General features: G+C 38.2%; 2 protein-coding genes across 6 annotated transcripts in view; one reads left to right on the top strand and one right to left on the bottom strand.

The window, feature by feature from the left end:
* CP (ceruloplasmin) overlaps positions 1-24,350 on the top strand; it is a 53,458-nt gene that overhangs the window by 20,800 nt on the left and 8,308 nt on the right. The window contains exons 9-19 of one of the 2 annotated variants that reach the window (XM_006202790.4): positions 428-642; positions 6,653-6,803; positions 8,215-8,427; positions 9,391-9,598; positions 10,888-11,027; positions 12,078-12,206; positions 14,660-14,766; positions 16,262-16,478; positions 16,908-17,047; positions 18,151-18,313; positions 21,573-22,050. In XM_006202790.4, the coding sequence (XP_006202852.1) occupies positions 428-642; positions 6,653-6,803; positions 8,215-8,427; positions 9,391-9,598; positions 10,888-11,027; positions 12,078-12,206; positions 14,660-14,766; positions 16,262-16,478; positions 16,908-17,047; positions 18,151-18,313; positions 21,573-21,589 (1,700 nt within the window). In that variant the 3' untranslated portion in view covers positions 21,590-22,050. Of the gene's footprint in view, positions 1-427; positions 643-6,652; positions 6,804-8,214; positions 8,428-9,390; positions 9,599-10,887; positions 11,028-12,077; positions 12,207-14,659; positions 14,767-16,261; positions 16,479-16,907; positions 17,048-18,150; positions 18,314-21,572; positions 22,051-24,350 lie in introns of those variants that run through there. The other variant, XM_015237966.3, reaches the window with a different exon arrangement.
* HPS3 (HPS3 biogenesis of lysosomal organelles complex 2 subunit 1) overlaps positions 22,423-24,350 on the bottom strand; it is a 35,866-nt gene continuing 33,938 nt past the window's right edge. For 3 of the 4 annotated variants that reach the window (XR_004190271.2, XM_015237969.3, XM_006202788.4), the window contains exon 17: positions 22,423-23,246. Coding sequence is in view for 3 of the 4 variants with exons in the window: in XM_015237969.3 (XP_015093455.1) it covers positions 23,119-23,246 (128 nt within the window). In the remaining variant the exon portion in view is untranslated. The remainder of the gene's footprint in view (positions 23,247-24,350) is intronic. The other variant, XM_072958954.1, reaches the window with a different exon arrangement.

The raw sequence follows: 24,350 nt of genomic DNA, 5'->3' as shown, positions 1-24,350 counted from the left end.
TAAAGACCCTCTTCTGGGTCTCAGACTTCTAGTATCCTCACAGGGAGGAAGGGGCTGGGAGCTCTGTGGGGTCATTTTGTCAGGGCACTAATCCCATTCAGAAGGGCTCACTCTCGTGACCTAATCACCTCCCAAAGTTTCCACCTCCAACACTATCATATTGGGCATTAGGATTCCAATATGTGAATTTGGAGGAAACATAACATTCAGGTCGTAGCAGGCACCCATCTCAGACAGTGGTTTAGAGGAGACTTCCTGGAGGAAATCGTACCCATATGTAACCTGACATTGGAGCACAAGTAGGATTCCATTCTAACTCATAGTGAGAAACACAGAAGAGGGTTATCCTAGACTAAATCCTACTTCGTGGCTCAAATGACCACATTAGAAAGCATACTTCACCTCTCCAATGTGACCTTTCCTACAGGTGTGCCCTCTTCTTCAGCCTCCCATGTGGCACCCAAAGAAACATTCGTCTATGAATGGACTGTCCCCGAAGAAGTGGGACCCACTTACAAAGATCCTGTCTGTCTAGCTAAGATGTACTATTCTGCTGTGGATCCCACCAAAGATATATTTACTGGGCTGATCGGGCCAATGAAAATATGCAGGAAAGGAAGTTTACTTCCAAATGGGAAACAGGTAAGTCCAATCAGGAAAATGAAAATAATTTTCCAATCCCTTTGAATATCATTATTATAAGGTAAATTCTAGATTTTGAGGCAGTAAGAGTTCCTTACATAATGTTTACTATAATTTTTTCTTAAACTTATATCTGTATCATGCAGAGATTCTCTGGATAACATGATTATTCCAAGATGAGTTGGAAACAAGATTTTCCTTGAAATCCAAAGTCTCTCATGATACTATTAGACCTCAATACACACATTTTAAAAAACCATCTATTAATGATGTAATTCAACATTTACTGAGGAAAAAAATATTGCTTAAAATATTTTTTAGAAATAAGAAAATGACCCTATGACCTAGAAATAGAAATATCTACCCTATCATTATTTTTATCTCTAAAATAAATATTTTAATGTGAATTTCAAAAGAAAAGGATTCCTTTAAAAATGCATTCAATACAATCATCACACCTTAAAAGCATCATCTTAATTCCTTAATATCATCAAATGTCCAATCAATGTTCACATTCCCCAATTGTCTTTTTTTATTCAAGTATAGTTGATGTACAATGTTGTGTTAGTTTCATGTGTACAGCAAAGTGATTCAGTTATCTGTCTGTCTATCTATCTATCTATCTATCCATATATATGTATTTCCATTAGAGATTCTATTATAGGTCATTACAAAATATTGAATATAGTTCTCTGTGCTATGCAGTAGGTCCCTGTTGTTTATCAATTTTATATATAGTGGTGTGTATATGTTAATCCCAAGCTCCTAATTTATCCGTTTCCTGCCCTTTCCTCTTTGGTAACCGTAAGTTTGTTTCCTATGTCTTTGAGTCTGTTTCTGTTTTGTAAATAAGTTCATTTGTATCATTTTTTTAGATGCCACATATAAGTGATATCATATGATACTTGTCTTTCTCTGTCTGACTTACTTCCCTTAATATGATAATCTCTAGGTCCATCCATGTTGCTTCAAATGGCATTATTTCATTCTTTTTTTATGGTTGAGTGGTATTCCATTGTGTATATATGCCACAACTGCTTTATCCATTTATCTGTCAATGGACATTTAGGTTGCTTCAATGTCAATCATAAATAGTGCTGGTATGAATATTGGGGTGCATTTATCTTTTCAAATTGGAGTTTTCTCCAGGTATATGCCCAGGAGAGGGATTGCTGGATCATATGGTAACTCTATTTTTAGTTTTTTAAGGAATTTCCACATTGTTTTCCATTTTATATTCCCACCAACAGCGTAAGAGTGTTCCCTTTTCTCCACACCCTCTCCAGAATTTGTTGTTTGTGGACTTTTTAATGATGGCCATTCTGACTGGTGTGAGGTGATACCCCACTGTAGTTCTGATTTGCATTTCTCTAATAATTAGCCATATCAAGCATCTTTTCACCTGTCCATCTGTATGTCGTCATTGGAGAAATATCTGTTTAGGTCTTCTGTCCATTTTTGGATTAGGTTATTTGGTTTTTTGTTGTTGGGTTGTATGAGTTGTATATTTTGTATATTCTAGAAGTTAAGCCCCTGTTGGTCTCATTGTTTGCAAATAATTTCACCTAGTCAGTAGGTTGTCTTTTTGTTTTGTTTTTGGTTTCCTTTGCTGTGCAAAAGCTTATAAGTTTAACTAGGTCCCATTTGTTTATTTTTGTTTTTATTTCCATTGCCTTGGTAGACTGACCTAGGAAAACATTCCTACAGTTTATGTCAGAGAATGCTTTGCCTATGTTCTCTTCTAGGAGATTTGTGGTGTCCTTTCTTATGTTTAAGTCTTTAAGCCATTTTGAGCTTATTTGTGTGTATGGTGTGAGGGAGTGCTCTAACTTCACTGATTTACATGCTGCTGTCCAGCTTTCCCAACACCACTTGCCGAAGAAACTGTCTTTTCTCTATTGTATATTCTTGACATTCTTGTCGAAGATTAATAGACTGCAGGTGTGTAGGTTTATTTCTGGGCACTCTATTTTGTTCCATTGATCCATATGTATGTTTTTGTGCCAGTATCACACTGTTTGAACTGCTGCAGCTTTGTAGTATTGTCTGAAGTCTGGGAGGGGTATGCCTCCAGCTTCCTTCTTTTTCTGCAGTATTGCTTTGGCAATTCTAGGTCTTTTGTGATTCCATATAAATTTTGGGATTATCTATTCTAGTTCTGTGAATAAATGTCCTGGATAATTTGATAGGGATTGCATTAAATCTATAGATTGCTTTGGGTAGTATGACCATTTTAACAATATTAATCCTTCCAATTCAAGAGCATAGGATATTTTTCCGTTTCCAATTAAGTCCATTTCTTGATTTTCTGTTCTTTTCCATTGGTTTGTATCTATTCATGCACCAATACTATACTATTATAATTACAGAGCCTTTATAATGTGTTTAAATGACTTGTAGCCATACCTCAATGCACTTATTTTTCATCATTTTAATGGCCATTTTCGTTTACTTATTCTTTCTAATGAACCTTGTGAAAAGTTATCTGGCTCCAGAAAACAAAATCTTGATAGTGTTTTATTGAGATTGTCTCAAATATACAAAGTAACTTAGGAAAAACAGACATTACTATAAAGTTGAGTGACACTACACAAGAATTTTGTCCAGGCCAATTAAGCAGAGAGACTCCTGCCCCGAGAAAACTTAAGCAAACTCTGTGTCTTAGAAACAAATTGGCGACTGGTCATAGGCTCTATGGAGCAAAGCGAGGTCTTATTAAGCAGGAGAGAAACATCAAATCCTTAAAAAAAAAGTCTTTCCACTTGTTCAGGAGTATTTTATAGTTCCTTTTATAGGTTTTTGATTTTTTTTTGTTACGTTTATGCCTAGATGTTTTATTTTTCTTTAACCATTGTAAATGGTAATGCCATCATTTAAAAACTGTAAATATGTAACTGAAAAAAAATGATTTTCTACCTTTGGATTCCATTCTTTGATTTTTGTGCTTATCTGGGAAAGGAATAAGAGGAGACTAAAGTTTATTGAATTTTGGGGTATTTCATACATTTTACTTCATTTAACCTTCACAGCAACCCAAGGGGCTAAGTATTGTTAGCTCTGTTTTTACAGTAGAGGAACTGATACTTAGTGAGTTGAGATTTAAAATTTGAGTTTTATCTTCCACATATTTTATGATCTTCATTTTGCAAGTGAAGGAGTCACAACACAGGAAGGTCTACAGGACACATTAAAAGTCCTCATCTTGGAAAAACAAAAGTCCTCATCCGGGCTTTTTCACTTACTAGCCATGCCGCTTCAGATTGGCTAGAATAGTCAGATTAGTGTCTGATCTTAATGAAAATATCTATTAATTTACCACTAAGTATGACAGTGGCTATTAGTTCTTATTTTTAATTCTATTTCTGGTTTACTGAGACTGTTTTTCAGTTTAAAATCACTGAGCTGCTCCAGAAAAAATACTGTGCTAGGCATAGAATTCATTGGTAAGACCTGCTCTAATAGAATTTCTATTCTAGGGTGTGGTGTAGCAGAGAGGAAAAGGCAATGGGAGTAACAGCGTAGAAAGGAGAGAAGAAAAGCAAACACAAAAAATAAAAATAGATAACCTTAGAAAGTGACAAGTGCTTTACAAAAACAAAATAGGGTAATATGATAGTGAACTAAAATTATAGTTTAGGTAAGGTGGAAGTATTATTTGAGGTGAGATCTAGATATTAAAGTGGTATCCTTGCAAAAATCTGAGGGAAAAGCAAAAGGAACAGCTAGTGCCAGAATGCCAAATTTTCTAAAAAGTCATTTTTAGATTTCCTTGATATTATTACATATCTTTTCTCCTTCAACCGATAAGTGTGACCAACTACATTAAGCATTTCCTAGGGTTGAACCATCCTTGTGCTTCTGGGGGAGAAACATTACTTTGAGCACAGTGGGGTTTTTTTGATATCTTTCTGTGTTGAATTTGATATTTTACTTAGAATTTTTCATCTAAGCTGTGATTAGTTTAGATTCTGTGTGCTTTTTCAGGTATTATATCATAGTTGTACTATCTTCATTAAATAAATTGGAAAGCTTTCCATAGTTTTAGTACTTTGAAACAGTTTAAATGGATAGGAACCATCTGCTCCTTAGAGATTTAAAAGAACTTGCCTATAAACTACTCTGAGCTTGTGACTTTTAAAAAGAAGTAATTTTGTTGTTTATGTTTTAATCACTCTCTTTATTTCACCCATGAATTGGTCTATTCAGTTGCCTCCTAAGTCAACTGACCACAATTATTGTCCATAATGGTCTTAATTTTTTCCTCCCCCACTGATGCAGTTGTAGTCCTTTCTCATTCCTAACTCAGGGTCTCAGTTTTTTTTTTATTATATTTGCCAGAGTTTTGCATATTTCATTGGTCTTTTGAAAGAATACATTTTTAGGTTTAGCTTTTTAGTGTTCTAATTTATTTATTTCTGCTTTTGTCTTTATTAACTCATTCTTTCTTCATTTTAGTTTTCTAAAATTTTCAGATATTTACGTCTCTTTTTATTCAGCTTTGCTTAAACTAAACAGTTCAGAGTCTGAATTTTTATGTTTAATTTGTTTAATTTATGTCGTACATGACGTGTAGTATTCTCCTGAACATTATTTACTCAATGCTTAGAAATTCATTTTTGTTTCTTCTTTGATCTAAGAGTTATTTGGACCAAATATGATCTTTTTATTTGTTTAACTTTTTATTAGTAATATTTAGTTTTATTGCATGATGATCAGGAAATGTGACCTGTAATCTTTTCATTGACCATTTCTCTATAGGTCAGTATATAAGTGATGGTAGCAGTTCCCTGCTGGAATCCTTAAACATCTGAAAATGTGACTTTGTTGTGCTTTGCCTGGTATAAAATTTTTCTATCATAATCTTTTCCCCTCAGAAATGTAATTGGCACTTAATTCTATCTTCCTCTGACACTTACTGTGCCAGAGGAGTCCAAGGTTCATGATAACTTTTAAAATGGATTATTGTAGAAATTTGTCTATCTCTGAAATCCAAAATTTTTCCCAGAACATTTTTAGGTATAGGTCTATATTACTAACTTTGCCTCGTTTTCAGTGAAGCTTTTGATTCTGAATAGTCTTTTCCCTTTATGGCAGTGAACACTTCCACTATCATCATTATGTCTCCCCCTTTTATAACTTCTCTCTAAAATTATTTCTATGTGTATATTTTTCATCTTTGAATCTCTTCTTCTGACTTATGGGAGCTTTCTTAAGACCATCTCCATCGCTGATTCAGTTTTCTGCAGGATCTAGCCTTCAGGTTTCTGCTTTGGTTGGATTTTTGAAATTTGATTAATCATGTTTTTCATCTGAAAAAAATGATCTCAGGAAAAAGACATGCAGTAATCATTCAAGTTTTCTTTTCTTTGAGGGAGTAATTTGCTCTCAGGGACTCATATGCTTTGATTTCTTAGACCAACTGCCTTCTTGTGAACTACTCAATTATTCCATAGACCAGATAGCATTTCTGCTTCCTTATTTTTCACCTGGGATGGGCGAGAGGAAGTGAGAATGTCCACATGTCTGGGGAGTGTGTGAATTCTTGTTCCAACTTACTTGCAGGCTATTTCTTCATTGAAGATGTGTCTGTTTCTTCCTGTTCTCCCTTACACGAGTTCTCAGCTGTTATAACTGTGGATGGCACCTTCCCTGATTTCTATCACAAGCACATATATCCCCACCCCCCAATTTTAACAGATTTTTTTTTTTTTGGTGAGTTCAAGTTGTATGGGCAGAGCTGGCAGAGAGGTAGGGAGAGGAGAATCAGAACTTTTATATGCAGAGAGAGGCTTCAATTATCCTGTTGAACCAGAGATGCACTACATAGATACCAATCAAAATTCTGGTGGTGGATGGGAGTGTGTCGTGAGCTTCATTTACAAAGAGGAATGGGCACTTCAGCTCTTATCCTTCCTTTGGCATGTTGGTGCATAACTAGTATTGTGTAGATGGAAGTCTTTCTGCTTTACTTATTCTGCCTTCATCTCGTTTTTCCTGTTTTGATTTACAGAAAGATGTAGACAAGGAGTTCTATTTGTTCCCCACAGTGTTTGATGAGAATGAGAGTTTACTCCTGGATGAGAATATCAGAATGTTTACAACAGAACCTGATCAGGTGGATAAGGAGAATGAAGACTTTCAGGAGTCAAATAAGATGCACTGTAAGTATTGCATCGTCCACCTGTATCAAGTAATTCCCGTACTGTGCCTGGAATGCTTTTAATTAAACCAGAATACTGATAGCTTTGCTGATTGGTTAATTTTCAATAAATGATTAAATATAACAGTGGTCTGAGGGTAATATTGTTGACTGCTTAATGCATCAGTCAATTAAATCCTCACTTCACTTAATTCAAAATAAAAAATACAGTTAGATACACGGTCTTCAAAATGTGGTCCCTGGATCAGCACGCGCAGCATCACCAGGGACTTGTTAGAAATGCACGTTCTTGGGCCCCCAGCTCTGACCTACTGAATCAGAAACTTTGGGTATGGGGCTAGAAATCTTTGTTTAGCAAATCCTCCAGGTTATTCTGATTTATGTTTAAATTTTGAGAGCTACTGGTTTAGATGCTTTTTTCATCTGCAGCTTAATAATGACAGGCTCCTTTTATGGCCTCTGCTCTCAATGAACTTCAATGAGCCTCTCCCTTGACTACATATAAGAACCCCCTGGGAGTTTTTAAAAACTATTTAAAATGTTTTTTAAGTGTTCGGGACAACCTCTGGAGATTTTTATATTTAATTCAAACTTAGCATTGGATTTGGTTTTGGGCTCCCAGTGTAATTCTAAAATGCAGTTAGAATTCAGAGACAGTGAGCTAATTGTTCAAAATGCTCACACCACTAATGGACAGCATGGGAAGATCTTTGTGGCCAGAAGGGAAAAAAAAGTAAAGTTGTACTACAAACTGATTGGGAGGTGGTAATTAGGTTTGTTTTATTATTTATTTATTTTAATGGAGGGAACCCAGGACCTCGTGCATGCTAAGCGCACACTCTACCACTGAGCTATATCCTACCCCAACAAACTGATGTTTTTTAATTGGATATATACTGGTCACAATATCCACAATTTTTTAAATATTCCTTTTGATTTTACATTTTTGCATTTTGGAGGAGTCATGAATATCATCTATTAGAAATAGCAGTGAGAGAAAGAAAGCTTCCTGCATATACTCTGCTTTGTGATTCAAGATGAATCAGAGAATTTTCCATCTAGAGCAATGAACGCATTCCCAGTCTGCAGTGCCCAGGAAGAGCTGTTATTATTCATCCATTTGGATGCTCACAAATAGGACCTTTGAGAGAACTGAGAAGTGGCTTGTTGTGCAGGGCACAGAACAAGGAGCCTACATACAGCTCCATGCCCTTCAGCCAGGGCCGGCTCTGGAAGGGCTGGGGACAGCAAGGAGTTGCAGAGACACTCTTGATACATAAAGGGGTGGGCAGGCCTGAATGGGTCTTTTAAAAATTAAATAAATCTAGCTGGCTCTGGAGAGTAGGGGAGGCTGTCATGAAGTAGAACGTAAGATAAACCACTTTAAAAATATAATTTCCCAACTTTTACAGCCATGAATGGATTCATGTACGGGAATCAGCCTGGTCTCAATATGTGCCAAGGAGATTCAGTCGTGTGGTATTTATTCAGCGCTGGAAATGAGGCCGATGTACACGGGATCTACTTTTCAGGAAACACTTACCTGTCAAGAGACGGGAGGAGAGACACAGCCAACCTCTTCCCTCAAACGAGCCTTACACTCCTCATGCAGCCTGACACTGAAGGTGTATTCCTTTAAAATCAAGACACGTCTCTGTTGGATCAATTTGTGTGGTTTTGGTTTAAAATTCTGTGTTGGATGATAAGATCATCCTTCCCCAAGCCTCTCAGTATCCTTCCTTCCTTGCTGTCAGCTCTGTACATGCTGGACGCGTCCAGTTCCTGTCTGTTGGGAGGAGGGGATGGAGTGACAAGAGTGGACTGACGTTTTTCCCATGTCCACATAGCAGGACCCTCAAAACAGTCTCCTTTTAAATTATGATCCTTTACACACAGCTGGCAAATCAGATTAGAAAGGGAACGACTCCCGTAAAGGCTCTGCGTCTGAACTTTTTGTCATGTCTCTGCAGCCTAGATGTAGTGTGGGCTTATTGGCTGCTTACTATTAAATATTCTGTACTAGAACTATAGCCAGGCCAGTTCCAAGCCCCCTGCAGGACTGGTTCTGAATGAGTAAAACAAACTGAAACCAAAAAGGATTTTAACCAAAACATGAAAATATGCTAACTTTCTTCAGGCTTTATTTGGTTCATTTTGTGCCACTGAAACGCAAGATAGGTCCAGTGTCCCTTTTTCCCTTATTCATTAGACAAATGTAAATACAGAAAAGTGAACAAAAGAGATGAAGTGTCTGCTTTTGTGGAGGTGAAATTCTATTTTTTTTTTTAATTTTTGGGAGGAGGTATCAGATTTGTTTGTTTATATATTTATTTTAATGGAGTGACTGGGGAATGAACCCAGGACCTTGTGCATGCTAAGCTACACGCTGTACCACTGAGCTATGCCTTCCCTACCATGGAGCTGAATTTCAAATGCAGGGAGACAGACAACAAGCAAGTATATTAACACATATATATCAATTGATTATAAGTACTATGAAAATAGGGCAGAAGAAAGGGCTGATGACTGATGGGGGAAGGTGGGGAAAAATACTCTGTAGAGGTAACCTGTCTTATTTACCATTCCAGGGACTTTTGATATTGAGTGCCTCACGACTGATCACTACACAGGCGGCATGAAGCAAAAATACACGGTGAACCAGTGCCGACGGCCGTCTAAGAGTTCATACCTCTACCTGGGGAAGAGGACCTACTACATTGCGGCGGTGGAGGTGGAATGGGATTATTCCCCAAGCAGGGAATGGGAAAAGGAGCTGCACCATTTACAAGAACTGAAGTAATGCTCTAGACTCAGATTCCCAATTTTTTCTAGCTTTCTTTTTCAGAGAAGTAAGAATTAAGCTACATTAAATTCCAATGAACAGCTACAAAAACAGTAACAAAACGCTTCCTAGGAACCCTTCCTCATTAACTTCTGCCTCTCTCGACTGTCTCACAGGAAAGGCTTCATTTATCTCATTGATTCTCTGCAGTCACTCATCTTACTTTCTTTTCTATTGGACTCTTTTTGACTTGTGTGCCCTTATCTTGTCATTGATTTTCAAACTGATAGCAAAATGAATGGCTACATTCAGAACTGAAACAATAATTTTCTTTACTAACCATTTATTGCTTATCTTTCTTCCAAAGATTTCATTATTAGTCTAGTAGTTATTTCACGTTCTTAAAACTACTTATTATGTACGGAAGAATATTTTAAATTCTTGAGGGCCCGAGAGCGGATATGGTCTCTGCCCTCTAAGAACTTAGAGGAAAATACGGCTCAAAACCACCAATGACGTATACACTATGGAAATGTAAGGATGGTTTCAGTGAGAATAAATGTAAGGAAAGGATGGTTATTGCAGCTTCAGAAACATTCCATGCAGAGCAGCTCACCTGACGCTTCCAGCCCTTTTGTGCTTTGCCAGATACTCCCCGCTCCATCATCTCATGTCTTGCCCTAAACTTTCATGGATATGATTTGAGAGATCGGGGTGGGCATGTGTTCAGATCTGGGGTGCATAACATGACTGGTAACCTCTAGCTAAGCTGATGATTATCTGGTTAGTTTGACTGTGATGGTGAGTATGATTTGTGGTGAATGGGAGTAAAAAGTTATTTCAGTGATTTGGGTAGAATTGTCCAAAGTATATGGAGCCATTGGGAATCAATGAAAACTTTCAGTGAAAGGAGCGGCTAGATAAAAGGGTCATTTCAGTTTGTATAGATCAGAAATACTGCAGTACCCAGAGAACACTTCATGGGTGAAATGTGGAATCAAAACATTTTAGAGCCATAAAAAAAAAACATTTTAGGGGTTTTTGACAGGCAATGACCAGCTGGAGGTCCTTTTAGCTGGCAACAGAGTCAGGGCCAGGACACCAATGACTCTGCTCCTGTCTGGGTGCGCTCTCACCGCCCCTGTCTATCGTTAAAGTCTTATTCTTTCCTGCTGGAATAGGACAGTGATATCAAAACCTAGCATCATGAAATAAAAACTACATTTTTACTCAAAATTTAAAACTTAACATCCACTCTCCTTAAGACAAATAGTAACCTTAATTGTGTGTGTGTGTTTCCAAGTGTTCCAAATGCATTTTTAGATAAGGATGAATACTACATAGGCTCCAAGTACAAGAAAGCCGTGTATCGGCAGTACACTGACAGCACATTCAGCGTTCCAGTGGCGAGGAAAGCGGAAGAGGAACATCTGGGAATTCTAGGTACTCTCACAGCTCCGGTTCCTCAGGTGTGGGTTAGTGACGTACGTGTAGTCTATGGGTTTAATTTTCTTGGTTCATAGATTAAAGTTATTCTCAAATAAAAATACCATTCAATCAAATGAGAAGCCATATTTATTAAAAATATGGCATCATAAAATATTATTTATTTCTGTCAGTAACAATATATTCTATACCATACACCAATGAAGTTGTATATATTTGATACTTCCCAAATTGATGCCTGTAGTTTTGATGAAAGTGCTAGAAATTACTTTCTACTGAAATTCTTAACCAAATTCTGTTATTCCCAACTTCAAAAAAAAATCATAGCTATTTACTTTTAAAGCTAAGATGTACATGATTAACTCCAAGAAATGTACATGTAAATAAGGAAATAAGGAAAAGGGAAAAGTGTCACAGTGAACAGTTTTGGGGAAAAGTTGCCTTCAATTTTTCAGGGATCACTTTAAGACAGAATGTCTAAGAATTCCACCAACAGCGGTCTTGGGAGTTTCCTTGAACACAGTCAAGTGCCAAGGAAGCCACTCCCAGCCCCACTGTGTTTCTACACTAACCAAATTCTTGGGGCTGGGTCCTAGAAACTCCCTCAGGCAGGAGACAAGCTAAGATCGGCTAGAGGGTAGAAATGGGAGGGGTAGCCTCACCCATCCTTTCAAACTGTCCTTAATTCACAGGAAGCTCTGAAGTCCAGATGTTGAGAAATGAGTCCTGGCCAGGGTAGGGGCACAGCTGATGTACTATGATGAGGCCACTATCCTGCAGGGAGCGTTCAGGCCAAAGCCTCCACTAGGACTCTTGATGAGAAACAAACCCACGGTCTCCATCTTTAGAGACAGCTATAACTAATGTTTTTATCCTGAATCCTTTGGGACCAGGTATTAATCCGAGAATGATTTACAGCATGACGCCGGGGGGGGGTGGACAACCCCCTTAACAATAAAAAAATCACCTGATCTTTGCTTTTATTACTGAGTTAGAGTTTCCAATCTGACAGGTAGATAAGTCAGTCTTCCTTTTCATTTTTGCCAGGTCCTCAGCTTCATGCAGATGTTGGAGACAAAGTCAATATTATCTTTAAAAACATGGCCACAAGGCCCTACTCAATACATGCCCATGGGGTGAAAACGGAGAGTTCTACAGTTACTCCAACCTCACCAGGTATGCACGGTGGCGGGAGGCATACGTCCTAATAGAGTCTACAGCCTTTTTACAAACAACTGTTATCCAAATGAGTGCACCTTGAGGCGTGAAGAAGGAGGTGGTTAAGAGGGCCCACAGGGAGGTGTGTCTGTGTGATGTATGCCTACATGCACATACCAAAAAAAAAAAACAAAACAATCCATAGAACTGTAAGGAAAGTATCTCATGGTCCTGGACACCTCTACATACTTAAGGTTGAGTCAGCAAAGATGATCACCCCAGGCTCAGCTAGAACACATCCCAGATAAATTTACCGTATGGCTGAACGTTTCCATGACTGTATCCAAAGACAGCACCCTAAGGGCAGAGGCTGCCACTCAGAATTCTAAGGCCCCTGAATCTAGTCCAGTATCTGGCAGGTACTAGGCGCTCCATAAATGTTTCTTTAATTAATAGAGTAAAAACTGAAATAGATTAAATACACAGGTGTGTATTTTAATAAAAACTGTATTTTTCTCCTATTAGTTGGAAAGGACTAATTTCTCAGTAATTTAGCAGTTCCCAAACATACCAAGTGAAAAAAAAAATACATTGCTCTATAGAGTTGGTCTTGTCAACTTAGGGGAATAGAAATAAAAATCCCCGCCCACATGACTTTCATATTCGTCTGAGATAAATAGTAAATAAATAGAGATATAGTATCAAGTTGTAAAAGTGCAATGAAAAAGATTAAGGCAGATGAGCAAGAGTAACAAGGGTGTTATTTTAGGTAGTGGGGGCTGGTCTGGAGGGCTTCTCTGAGCAGGTGCCATGGGTGAAGACACCTAAATGATAAGTAATGAGCCACAGGGGGTTATAGAGCGAGAGCATTCTAGGTCTCGAGATGGAAGTGGACTTGGTGTGTCTGAGGAATGGCATGGAGGCCAGAGGCCAGAGTAGAGCAAACAGGGGCAGGATGTGAGAAGATGAGATCCAGGGGGCACAGGGAGCCAGAAGCTACAGGAGTTAGGGGACCTTAGAGGCCATGGTGACAACCTTATCTTTTATTCTAAAATCCCGTATGAGCGTCTGAGCTGGAGAGTGATGATCCAGTGAACACTTTTTAAAGGACTGTACTGTCTGGTGTGTGAATGACTGTAGGGGACAAGGGCAGAATCAAGGATCAGTTAGGGTACTACCCCGATACTCTGGGCAAAAAACTAGTTAAGACTTGGACTGGGGTGGAAGCAGCTGAAGTGGGGAGTTGTCATACTCTGGTTCTATTTTAAAGGTGGTGCTTAAAGGATCTGCTGAGAGATTGGGCATTAGAGAATGTTAGGGAAGGAGGAGTGAAGGACAAGCCCAAGGTTCTGGGCATCGACCACTGATAGCAGAGTAGTTTGGGGCAGGGAATGGAGAAAAGAATAAAATGCTATTTTTTTGGCTTCGGAAAATAAGAGTCTAGACGAAGAGGCAATAAGTTCAGATGATGAATCTATGCTTTACATTCCCAGTGAAATGTTCTGCTTACAAAAAAGGTTGAGGACATAGGGGCAGGTAAGATAGAGGACTTGAGGACAAAGGAAAACGTCTAGCATGTCCTCTGAGATGATCCCTCATGTCCTGCTTGGTTCCCTAGTAAACATTTGTCATATTCCAGCTAATGAAACTCTGATAGCATAAATATGTAATGGTGAGGTCTGCATAATGGGATTGGAGAGTGACCGTGGTTCTCGTGAGCAGTTGTACAGGGAGCCCTGAGGTGACCGGCAGCAAAGATCAGGCTGGAGAGGAACTCAGAGCAAATGGAAGGAGGTAAAGGCCTTGGCAAGAGAGGAGGGTGGAGCAACTGTTCACCTTCCAAGTGTGAGGTCCAGGATGTGGTCGTGTCCTAAATGTGACAGAGTTATGACAGAACAGTATACGGTATGACAGAATGGGACAGGCAAGAGAGGTCATTGTGACAGGTCAGTGATTAAGACGTCTAATGGCTCCTTGCCAGGAACCGTGAAACCACAGAGGGTAACGGTGAAAAAAGGAGAAAAGGAAGACCACAGGGAAGTTTAAGGAATTACGCAGGATAGTCCAGATACACAGACACAGAGAAGATGGTTGGCACTGGGGTAAAATCACTTGAGACCTGAAAAGAAAAAAGTTTATTAGAGAAACAGACTTCAAACTCAGAAAAGATCTGTTGCAAAATTTCTTTGAATTGTGATACTGGAATTGCCACCTTCTGGCTTTGTGATGTGACCTGTGTGGCATAGCTAGTTAATTCATAATTGACAAAGAAGATACAAAAGTGTGTCTTATTGTTGATCTTAAAACTAAATTCTTGAAAATGACCTTGAGTACCACTGCTTTTTAAAACTAATTACTTTGACATTTTAAGTTTCTGAGTCATTGGTTATCAAGGCTTTGATACCAATTTGATATACATATATCAAATCATACCAAATATAACCAGATCTATTAACACTTGATTGATTTAGGTGAAATTCGCACTTACATATGGAAAATCCCAGAAAGATCTGGAGCTGGAATAGGTGATTCTGCTTGTATTCCATGGGCTTACTATTCAACTGTGGATCGGGTTAAGGTAAACTTTAAATAATTTGTTTTGTGCAAATTCCCAAAATAGACACACAATTGAAGGAAGGTGAGGTTAGAGTTTTCCTGTGGTCCAATTCTATGTTAAAATCACAGGAAAGTAAGATGCTCTGCAGTTCACTTTGGTTTCTTTTCTTTTTCTTTTTCTTTTTTTTTTTTTGGTGTGGGGGTTGTTTAAAGAGACAGTTTTAAATGTATCAACTCTATGACTGCTGATTATGGGTGCCACAGAATTAAATATTAATCAATACAGTATTTAATTTCCTTTTTGATATCGAAGAACTGAGGTACATGATTTCAGATCTCTATTATTAAATGCTAATAAAAATGGTGACCTCAGCAGTCAATCACAGCACAGCAAAGCCTGCTGGTTGATTAAATATTTCAGTGTCAAAAAGCACTCAACGACTATAAATCAGAACATGTACCAAGACTCTTGTAGAATTCAGTCTCTAGTCCAATTCTCCCTTCTGAGTCCCAGACCTGTCTATATATCCACCTACTGAAGCACATCTCTTACCAGCTTGTCCCACAGGCATGGGAACCCAGCAACTCTATAACAGAAACTGAGATCTTCCTCCATCTCCTCCTGTATTCCCAACTGCAATAAATAGCACAAGTACCAAACCTATTCATTTGTTCAAGCTAGAACCCTGGATATAAAATACCTAATTCTTACCCCTGGCTCACCCAGGTGATTCACCCATCTACACAGAGCTCAGTCCATTCCTTTTATCTCCACAGATCAGATGCTAGTAATTTCCCTTAACTACTGCCCTGGCCTCCTAGTCTCTAGTCTCTTTCCCATACAAGCCTTCCTTCACTCCACCACCAGGATCACTGGTCTGAAAGGCTTCCATTCCATGTTCAGTTTTTCAAAGGCTACTTAAGACTCACAAGACAAAATCTAAAAATTCCTAAGTATAATACAGCTCAAAGGCCCTTCAAGGTCTAATCTGCCATTACTGATGCCCAGCCAAATCAAACTCCTCGTAGATTTAAGTCCATCGTGGTCTTCCCCTTGTGTTCATTAGCACTTGACGTACCGCCATTGTTGCAAGCGGTTCATTTCTTCTAATCCTCTGTCTTCCCTACTAGACTGAGTTCCTGGAGGGCAAGGGCTTTGTTTCATCCATCTCTGGATTTTTTAGTGACAGGCACAGCACCTGGCTTATGGAATAGGCAAACCAGCACTGTTTGTTTGCAGTTCTTCTCAACTGCTGCTCATTAGCTGAGCCAATATTTGGCTTCTGCACACATTTCTGTTACTTCAGCATCACCCACACAACTTACCTACTATTCACCATTGTTCCAATTTAACTACTTCAAGTGGAAAGTTACTGGCTTGACAGAACCACACTGAGTAAAAGTCTGCTACCTAAACCAGTCCCTCCAAAATTCCTGAGGTCATAGGTGGTTAGGTCCCAGTTCTCTGAAATCCTGACCCATATCACAATGATGACTAAGTTTTTGCTTGTTTTCAGGATCTCTACAGTGGATTAATTGGTCCACTGATTGTTTGTCGGAAATCTTACTTGAAAGTATTCAATCCCATAAAGAAACCGGAATTTTCCCTTCTGTTTCTTGTTTTTGATGAGAATGAATCTTGGTACTTAGATGACAACATCAAAACATATTCTGACCACCCTGAGAAAGTAGACAAAGCCAATGATGAATTCATAGAAAGCAATAAAATGCATGGTATGATACATTATTCTAAAACCTATTTTTCCCTTTTCTTCTTTCAAATACAATCACTTTGGAGACTACCCCTTTGTTTCATTTTATAATAAACCAATCCTGCCAGACTTTGCATGTGAGGTAGAATTCTATTCAAAGCAAAAAGGGGACTATGTTTAAAACCATCTATTAACTTCTCTCCCAATGCCAAAGTCTCATTCCCTTTTAAATAAACTCAAAGTTGGGAATAAGATTTTTGGTGCTAAGTGACTAGACAAGCAGTGTAATATTATTGACCTTAAAGTGTCCATTTCCCGTTATCTGTAGTGAAATAAGTTCTATTATCTCAAAAAGATCCCATTCACTAACCTAATCATCGTATTTCCTGTGAAATAGCTGTTGGTTTAAAATATCCCTGAGGTAATAAAAAAATATCATGTTTTCCCCCAGCTATTAATGGAAGAATGTTTGGGAACCTGCAAGGCCTCACAATGCACGTGGGAGATGAAGTCAACTGGTATCTGATGGGAATGGGCAACGAAATAGACTTGCACTCAGTACATTTCCATGGCCACAGCTTCCAATACCAGGTAAGGGCCACCCACCATTGTTATCCCTGCTCTATTTGAAAATGTTTTAACACAAATGAAGAGAACATTTCCTCAGGGAGACTTAGGAAACGCTTAAGGTTTCAAGAGAACTATTTCCAAAGAGTGTGGCACACAGCAACTCCAACTGCCGTCACTATCCTTTGCTACACGCTGGGCTCTTCCTTGGATTTATAGTTTTTACTGGGCTTTCCGGGAGTTCTGCCCACATACTCTTGGGCAAAGTATTGGAATGGAATCGTCAGCAAAGAGAGCAGGAGTGTTCATGTAATGAGGGGTCAGAGTACAGAGACCAGACTTTATTATAACCTTTGCCAGTTCTAAGTTCTGAATCTTAAATGGCCTGAAGAGAACAAGATCATCAGTTTGGTGTCAAGCAACTGATTGGTCCCGAGATTTCAATCATACTTCAACTGCTCACGCAGTGCTGATTTCAGCAGGAATCAGTAGCCCTCTTGGAAATGCTTTTTTCTTATCCTTTGAGTTAATGTAGAAAATTCAGACGCTACCACAAAGCACATTGCAGAAAAGACTATTTTATGACCTGTGTTTTGGTTTACTTCTTAGCAGACTTTCAACGCCATCCCTGTAGAAAAATCTCCCAAGTGTTCCATCTAGTTGGGACTCTACCTGAACTGCCCCTGGCTTTGGCTTCTCCATCAGCCTCTTTTTCTGCTCTCTTCATTGCCTACCGGCCCTCAAGTTCACAGACAAGCTTATCTAGGATGGGCTCAGCAAGAAATGGGGCCACAGCTAAATTCCCTTGTGTGACTCAAGTGCTGATAAAAAGGAAAACCAGAGTCAAATTGAAAGAGATAACAGGTGTTCCTGATTGATGAATTCATTTTCATCCTATCTTTCCCTCATGCATCCTTAATGGCCCATAGTGCCAAGGGTTTAGCAAAGACCACACATCTCATTGTATTAGATGTAGAAGTGTGGAGGGTCTCTCTCTCTACCCTGCTCTCTTTCTTAATGGGTTTATCCATTTTTCTAATATCCCTGAGCTGGCCAATGAAAGATTATTTGAATGAACTCTCACACATAATAAACATTATATAATATTTGTCATTTTTCTAATTAAGCACAGGGGCGTCTATAGTTCTGACGTCTTTGACGTTTTCCCTGGGACATACCAAACCTTAGAAATGTCTCCAAGAACACCTGGAACCTGGTTACTCCACTGCCATGTGACTGACCACATTCACGCTGGAATGGAAACTACTTACACCGTTCTACCAAATGCAGGTAAATATCCAGTTAGTAATTTCAGAAGGCATGTATCACGAACATAATTAAGGTGCGCTACTTTGCCTATAGACTTCTCTCACTTGTGAATTTGCTGCTCTGACTTCTTCCTTCTTTACCTCCAAGCAGGAATTTTCTTTCACTGCTAAATGGTGCGGGACTCTGCTTCTGTTCTGACAGCTGGTACTGACGCAGCACCAATAGTGCAAACTGACACCAATTTGATGCATTGTTAATTAACATCCTTAAAACTGATCCGTGTAAGAGAGTAGTTGTGACTTAACAAGTCACTTTTAAAATTTACTCTCTTTCTTAATAGAAAGTGTTACTGTTTTTTCTAGGTAGTATTTAGTACAGGAGAAAGGCTCCCCAAACCCTAAATAATCCAATATAATTTCAAATAGTCAAACAGGCAAAACTGTGTGTTTCTGTGCTTCTAGGGGGAGGGGAAGCATTACTGATTATTTGCCAATGATTGTCTCAGTCCATTTGGGCTGCTGTAACAAAATACCAGACTGGGTAGTTTATGAAGAAAAAGACTCATTTTCACAGCTCTGGAGACTGTTAACCTGAGGTCGGGGTGCCAATATGGTAGGCTGAGGGTCCTTCTCCATGTTGCAGACTTATTACATCTACACGTGGCAGAAGGACAGGCTAGTTCTTGGGCCTCCTTTATAAGGACACTAATCCCATTCATGAGGGCTCCACCCTCCTGACCAAATCATTTCCCAAAGGCCCCACCACCTAACTCTATCACCTTGGGCATCAGGTTTTCAACACAAGAAATCTGGGGGCACACAAACGTTTAGACCATAGCAAAGATCCAGGGAAAATATAGACCCTAAACTCCCTGCTCTGCCCACCCCCACAAGAACACTCCCTCTTCTGCAGGCACATGCACCTGCACGCACACAGTGAAAACACAAAAAAACAAACAGCCCCTGTATGGGTGCACACTGAACACTGACAAAACGTGTTGTATGAAGAGTAAAATTCCTGCTATAGCAGCTGCTAGCTTCAGTGTTTCCTGGGTCTTCTGAGTTCAGAACTGTTGGAATTGGCAATGGCAAATCCAATGAGGGGAAACTCCTTATGTTTCCTCCTCAAAACTGGCATAAAAGGGGACATATAAATGGAAGAAAATATAGAAGTCAACATATTTCAAAAATTAAAAATCACTGAAGAGCAACCATGGGTGCCAACGAAAAGTTTAATTTCTGCTCCTCAGTCTTACACAAAGGCCTCCTAACATGAAAAACGATTTCCATTGAGACCCTTTATTACACAGAGTGGTACTGAGAGCACCAGAATGCCAAAGACTCAGACAGATAAACCTCTGGCTCTAAAGCCAGGAAGTGCTAAACAAGGTGAAGAGCCAAAGGTGAGAAAGAAAACTTTAAGCAGAATTCAAAGAACTTTAGCACAAATGGAGACCACACAAAACAATGGTCCTGCTCAGAGAAATAACCCAGAGTGAGGGAACTCTGAGGAAGGCCTTCTGGAGATTTGTGTGTACAAATGCCTGGCATTCCGAGGATGCTGCTACAGGCTGAGCCCACACACAGAGGCAGTGAAGAGATCCCCTTTGTATGATAAGCCTGGAAGGAGAAGAGGGAGATGATCACTTGCTTGGCTAAAAAAAGGGGTAGACTGTTCTAAAAGCCATACTAAAAACTGCAGAACAAATAGCAAATGTGAAGGGACAACACACGTTGGAAAAAGGTTAAAGACAAACTTGGCTTTTACAAAGGGAAAAGGTACTGTATGGGATTGAAAGAGGCAGTAATGAGCCAAAAAGATAGTCTGAATATTTCACAGAAAAATCGGGGAGCCACATGTACCAGTCTGAATTACCCTGGAATGAAAGTTTGATAAATCTTTGGCCAAGTCTACTTTAATTCTAAATCTTAGAAACATTTCCACCTACCAAGATATGGACAAGAGAGAAAATCAAGTTATGGTGAAATCTTTCAATATTATGCACCAGGAGACAGACAATTTCCTCCACAAAGAAAAAAAAATTATTAGAAAAGAATTGTGGATATCCTGTCATACTTAATGGTATGCCTCACTTCCTCTAGCAGAGGAAGCATAAGGAAGGCCTCCTCTGACAAATATAAAAGGTACTTTTTTTAGACTGACCCTTCCACGACAGTCAGATAACCTTTGGGAGCCGTCTGCAGGATGACAGCCTGCTTAGCTCTGAAGTTCCTCATAGGCAGGGAGTGTATATTCTGTATTTCCAGTAGGTGCCCAAATCCAATCCAATACTTGCTTGGTAAATATCTAACCACATATTAATTCAATGAAAAGGAATTTTAAAAAAAAATTTAGATACAACTTCAGACTCATTGAAAAGCTGCAAGATCAGTACAAAAAAATTCCTGTATACCTTTTACCCAGATTCCTCAAATGTGAACATTCTGCACAGCATCATTTGCTTTCTCATCTTTTCTATCTCCCTCTCTCTCTACACACACAGACTACAGGTATTATAAATATATGTATACTCATATTTCCTAAAAACAAGAATATTCTTATAATAAACATAATATATCAAAATTAGGAAATTAAAAATGATTCAATACCACAGATCCTGTTCACATTTCACCAACTATTCTAATCATGTTCTTTATAAAAATAGAAAAGCCAGCTCATATACTGTGTTCAGCTGACATGTCTTCTTAAGTCTCCTTAGTCTGGAGCAGTTCCTTGGTCTTTGTCTTTTACAACTTTGACATTTTTAAAGAATATAGGGCAGTTGGCAGTCACTTTGCAGAATGTCCTACAACTTGGGTTTGTCTAATGATCAAACAGACCCAAACTGGGTTTCCTCACGATCAGATTTAGGTTATGCATTTCTGGGTGAGATTCTCACAGAAGGGATATTGTGTTTTTCTCAGCATACCTGTCAAGAGGCACAAGATGTTGATTTGTTCCCTTCCTGGTCATGTTCATTTTGAGCACCTGGTTAAGGAGGTGTCTGGCAGGTTTCTCCACTGTAAAGTTACTATTTTTCCCCTTGTAATTCATAAGGATCTTGTGGGGAGGAAAGTTAATTTTTTTTAAGTAAATCAGTACTAGAATGAGAGATGTCTTTTAACATAGAAAGAGCAGAATATAAATGAATCAAGAATAATTAAACAAAATAACTGCAAAAAATTAGAATACATTTCTAATCTAAGCATCATGTATCAATGTTTTTAACCATATGATATATACTATTTTTAATAATGGTCTTAAAATTTCTTTTCTATAGAGACCAAGTCTGGCTGAAAGAAATAAATTGGTGATAAGTGAAAAAAAAGAAAAAACAATGATTCATAACAATATATGTGAAAGTGTTTAACAGAATGCTTACGTTGGAATGGTGATAAGCATTAAAAAAAAGACTGAAATATACACTTTTGTGCATTTGTGGGGAAAACTGTGTTATACTGTTTCATATGAAAGGATCAACAGGCTGTACTGTGACACATGACTGACTCTAGTACACTTGGTAATACAGTTGATCAATATAGGCCGTTCATATCACCACTGTTATGGCCTTACAAAACTGTATTTAAGAAAAAAATCTATGACCAGATGTTGCCCTGGACAGTCCTCAAAGGATCACTACTGAGATTCAATGAAGTGTTTCCCAACTTTGACTTCCTGTCAGTCCCTCTAGCATGCTGCTGACATTATTCCTAATGAACCAGTGGACATGGGGGCACAGGTGTAGAGGAAGTAAAATAAAAAATAGCACTAAAATAAGATAAAATATTAATAATAAAATTTCAAAAACAAAAGTTTAAGTTGAAAAAATCTTTAAATAAAAAATAAAATAAAATAAAATAAAATGATGTCAATCTGAGTTTTATGAACCCTTGAAGACATGGTCAAAAGGATGTTAATCTGAAACTGGAGAGAGGCAGAGTTATGAAACAAATCTATAAATTAAATCCTGGTAAAGATGAGAGTTGCCATTAGGAGATAAGTTTTCAAAATATGGTTGTGAAAACACCAGGTGAGTACATTTTGCCCAGCCTTAACCAAAGTCAAAGCACACCGTCAGTGAGCTGAACTTGGACTCAAAATCATTTAATAAGAGGCTAAAAAAGAAGACATAGTTCTTTATACTTCTTTATTTTCACATAAACTCTAGCTAAGAGCAAGAGTACACATCAACAAAAACTAGGAACAGGGCTTTGGCTGAAAAACATGCATTCAACAAATCACATTAATAGCCAGACAAGAAGAAAGTTAGCTTTGTAAATGTCTATCTCATTTGATACAGAGACTAACACGGCAGTTACCTTTAAAAGTAACATGAAAATAAAGTTTGAAATCTTATACTGTGGGGACACATTAACATCTTTCTCAAAGAATATTAGTTTTTAAAAAAGTGACCCAATAGAGAAATCTGGAAAAAAATCAAGATAGTTAAATTCTAGGCCACTTGGAGTGATAGTCTTTTGAGCATACTTACAAAATGTTTGTGTCCTCGGGATGATAAAGATTGTCGTGTCTCCAGAAACAGTGAATGATGTTCCCTGGTATAAAAGTCAGTCTCTACCTTTAAAAATACACGCCTTCTTTGAGGAAATTCTTATGTCTTGCAGCTTTTTTATATTCTGGACAATGAAATGGATTCAGGTCATAAATTATGAAGCTAATAATACCACTATGGTATGCAGCCTGAAAGCACTTGCAATATATGTACATATTCAATATAAAAATGCTTGATTTGTGTTTTTTATCTGGCATTCAATTTTCAAAAATTCAGTCTCATAAGCCACTGTGGTATTTTTCAAATGATACCTTCAAGTCAATGATTTCTTTCGACTGCAGTAGAGAAGATATGGCAAGAAAAATGCTGCCGTGCCATCTTCTGGGAGGACGTTTAAGAAATCCCTTAGTTCTAGTTCCACAGCAACAATGGACAATGTTTCTGTTTGTAGGAAAGAATATCTGAGTTAGAACTGATTTTCTGTCTTTCATCTGATTCTCTTAATCACTCAGCCAATTAGAGGCTGATTCAGGTGACAAAATGTTATAAGAGAAAGTGAGAAAAAAAACAGTGTCTTAAATCCACAGACTGCTTTATAGTCCTAACAACTTATTTTTTCTTTCTAGAATCCGTTGAAGTTTATTTTATACTAGCCCCATGCAATTTTACTTACAATTTCTTTGCTGGAGTATTTATTACATTATTTATCAATAGTTTCCTATTATCCTCTAAAGAAAAACAGTCAATTGACTACTGTTTTTACTGTTAGGCGTATACTTGCAGCTAATTTATAAAGACTGTTTGCTAGGATCGGAAATACTATTAATTGTTGGACGACATTCTCCTCAATCAGTTCCTCTCTGTTAGAAGATTTTCACGTTATTAATAAGCACAAATCTGTTTTCAAAACCACTTACTTTTTTTCAAACTGAAAAGTAATGTGTTCTAATGAACATTTTAAATATTAAGAAATTTAGTAAACATTTTTGTAAAGATAACTATGTAATTTTTATTCTATTGCTTCTTGATACATACATGCTGCCCTCTGCTGGGAAGAGAAGGGGTGACACTTAAGAACAATGTTTCCAGTAAACATTCTTTGGTGCCAATCTCCTGTGTGATCCTCGCATGCCCATCACTTACTCTATTGGCAGAGTGACCCAAATATCAAATCTCCTGCTCAGGTGTGTGTACCTCCATCCAAAGTTATCTGTCCAGTATTCAGCAACCTACATCATCCATTACACAAAGGAATAACATGCTCTTGTTCCTACAAAGTTACTGAGTAGTGCAACAGTGAGGAATGGGAAAGATCCCCATCTCTGCAGTCAGATTTGGGCAGCGATCACACTCTTCTACCTGCGCTCTGGGTGACTTTAAGAAAATCACTTAACCTCGAGTCCTGGTTTCCTCATCTCTAATGTAGGGGTACCATCTGTTAGCTTCCAGAGTCCTTTGAGAATTAAATTAAAATACGAGACATATCTGACAAAAAATAGAATCTTTTAATAAATAACAACTACTAATTAATTTGCAAAACCCATG

Source organism: Vicugna pacos, chromosome 1, assembly GCF_048564905.1.
Source record: "Vicugna pacos chromosome 1, VicPac4, whole genome shotgun sequence".
Classification (NCBI taxonomy): Eukaryota; Metazoa; Chordata; class Mammalia; order Artiodactyla; family Camelidae; genus Vicugna; species Vicugna pacos.
Note: the sequence above shows the minus strand (reverse complement) of the source record. Positions and strands in the feature narration are given on the sequence as shown.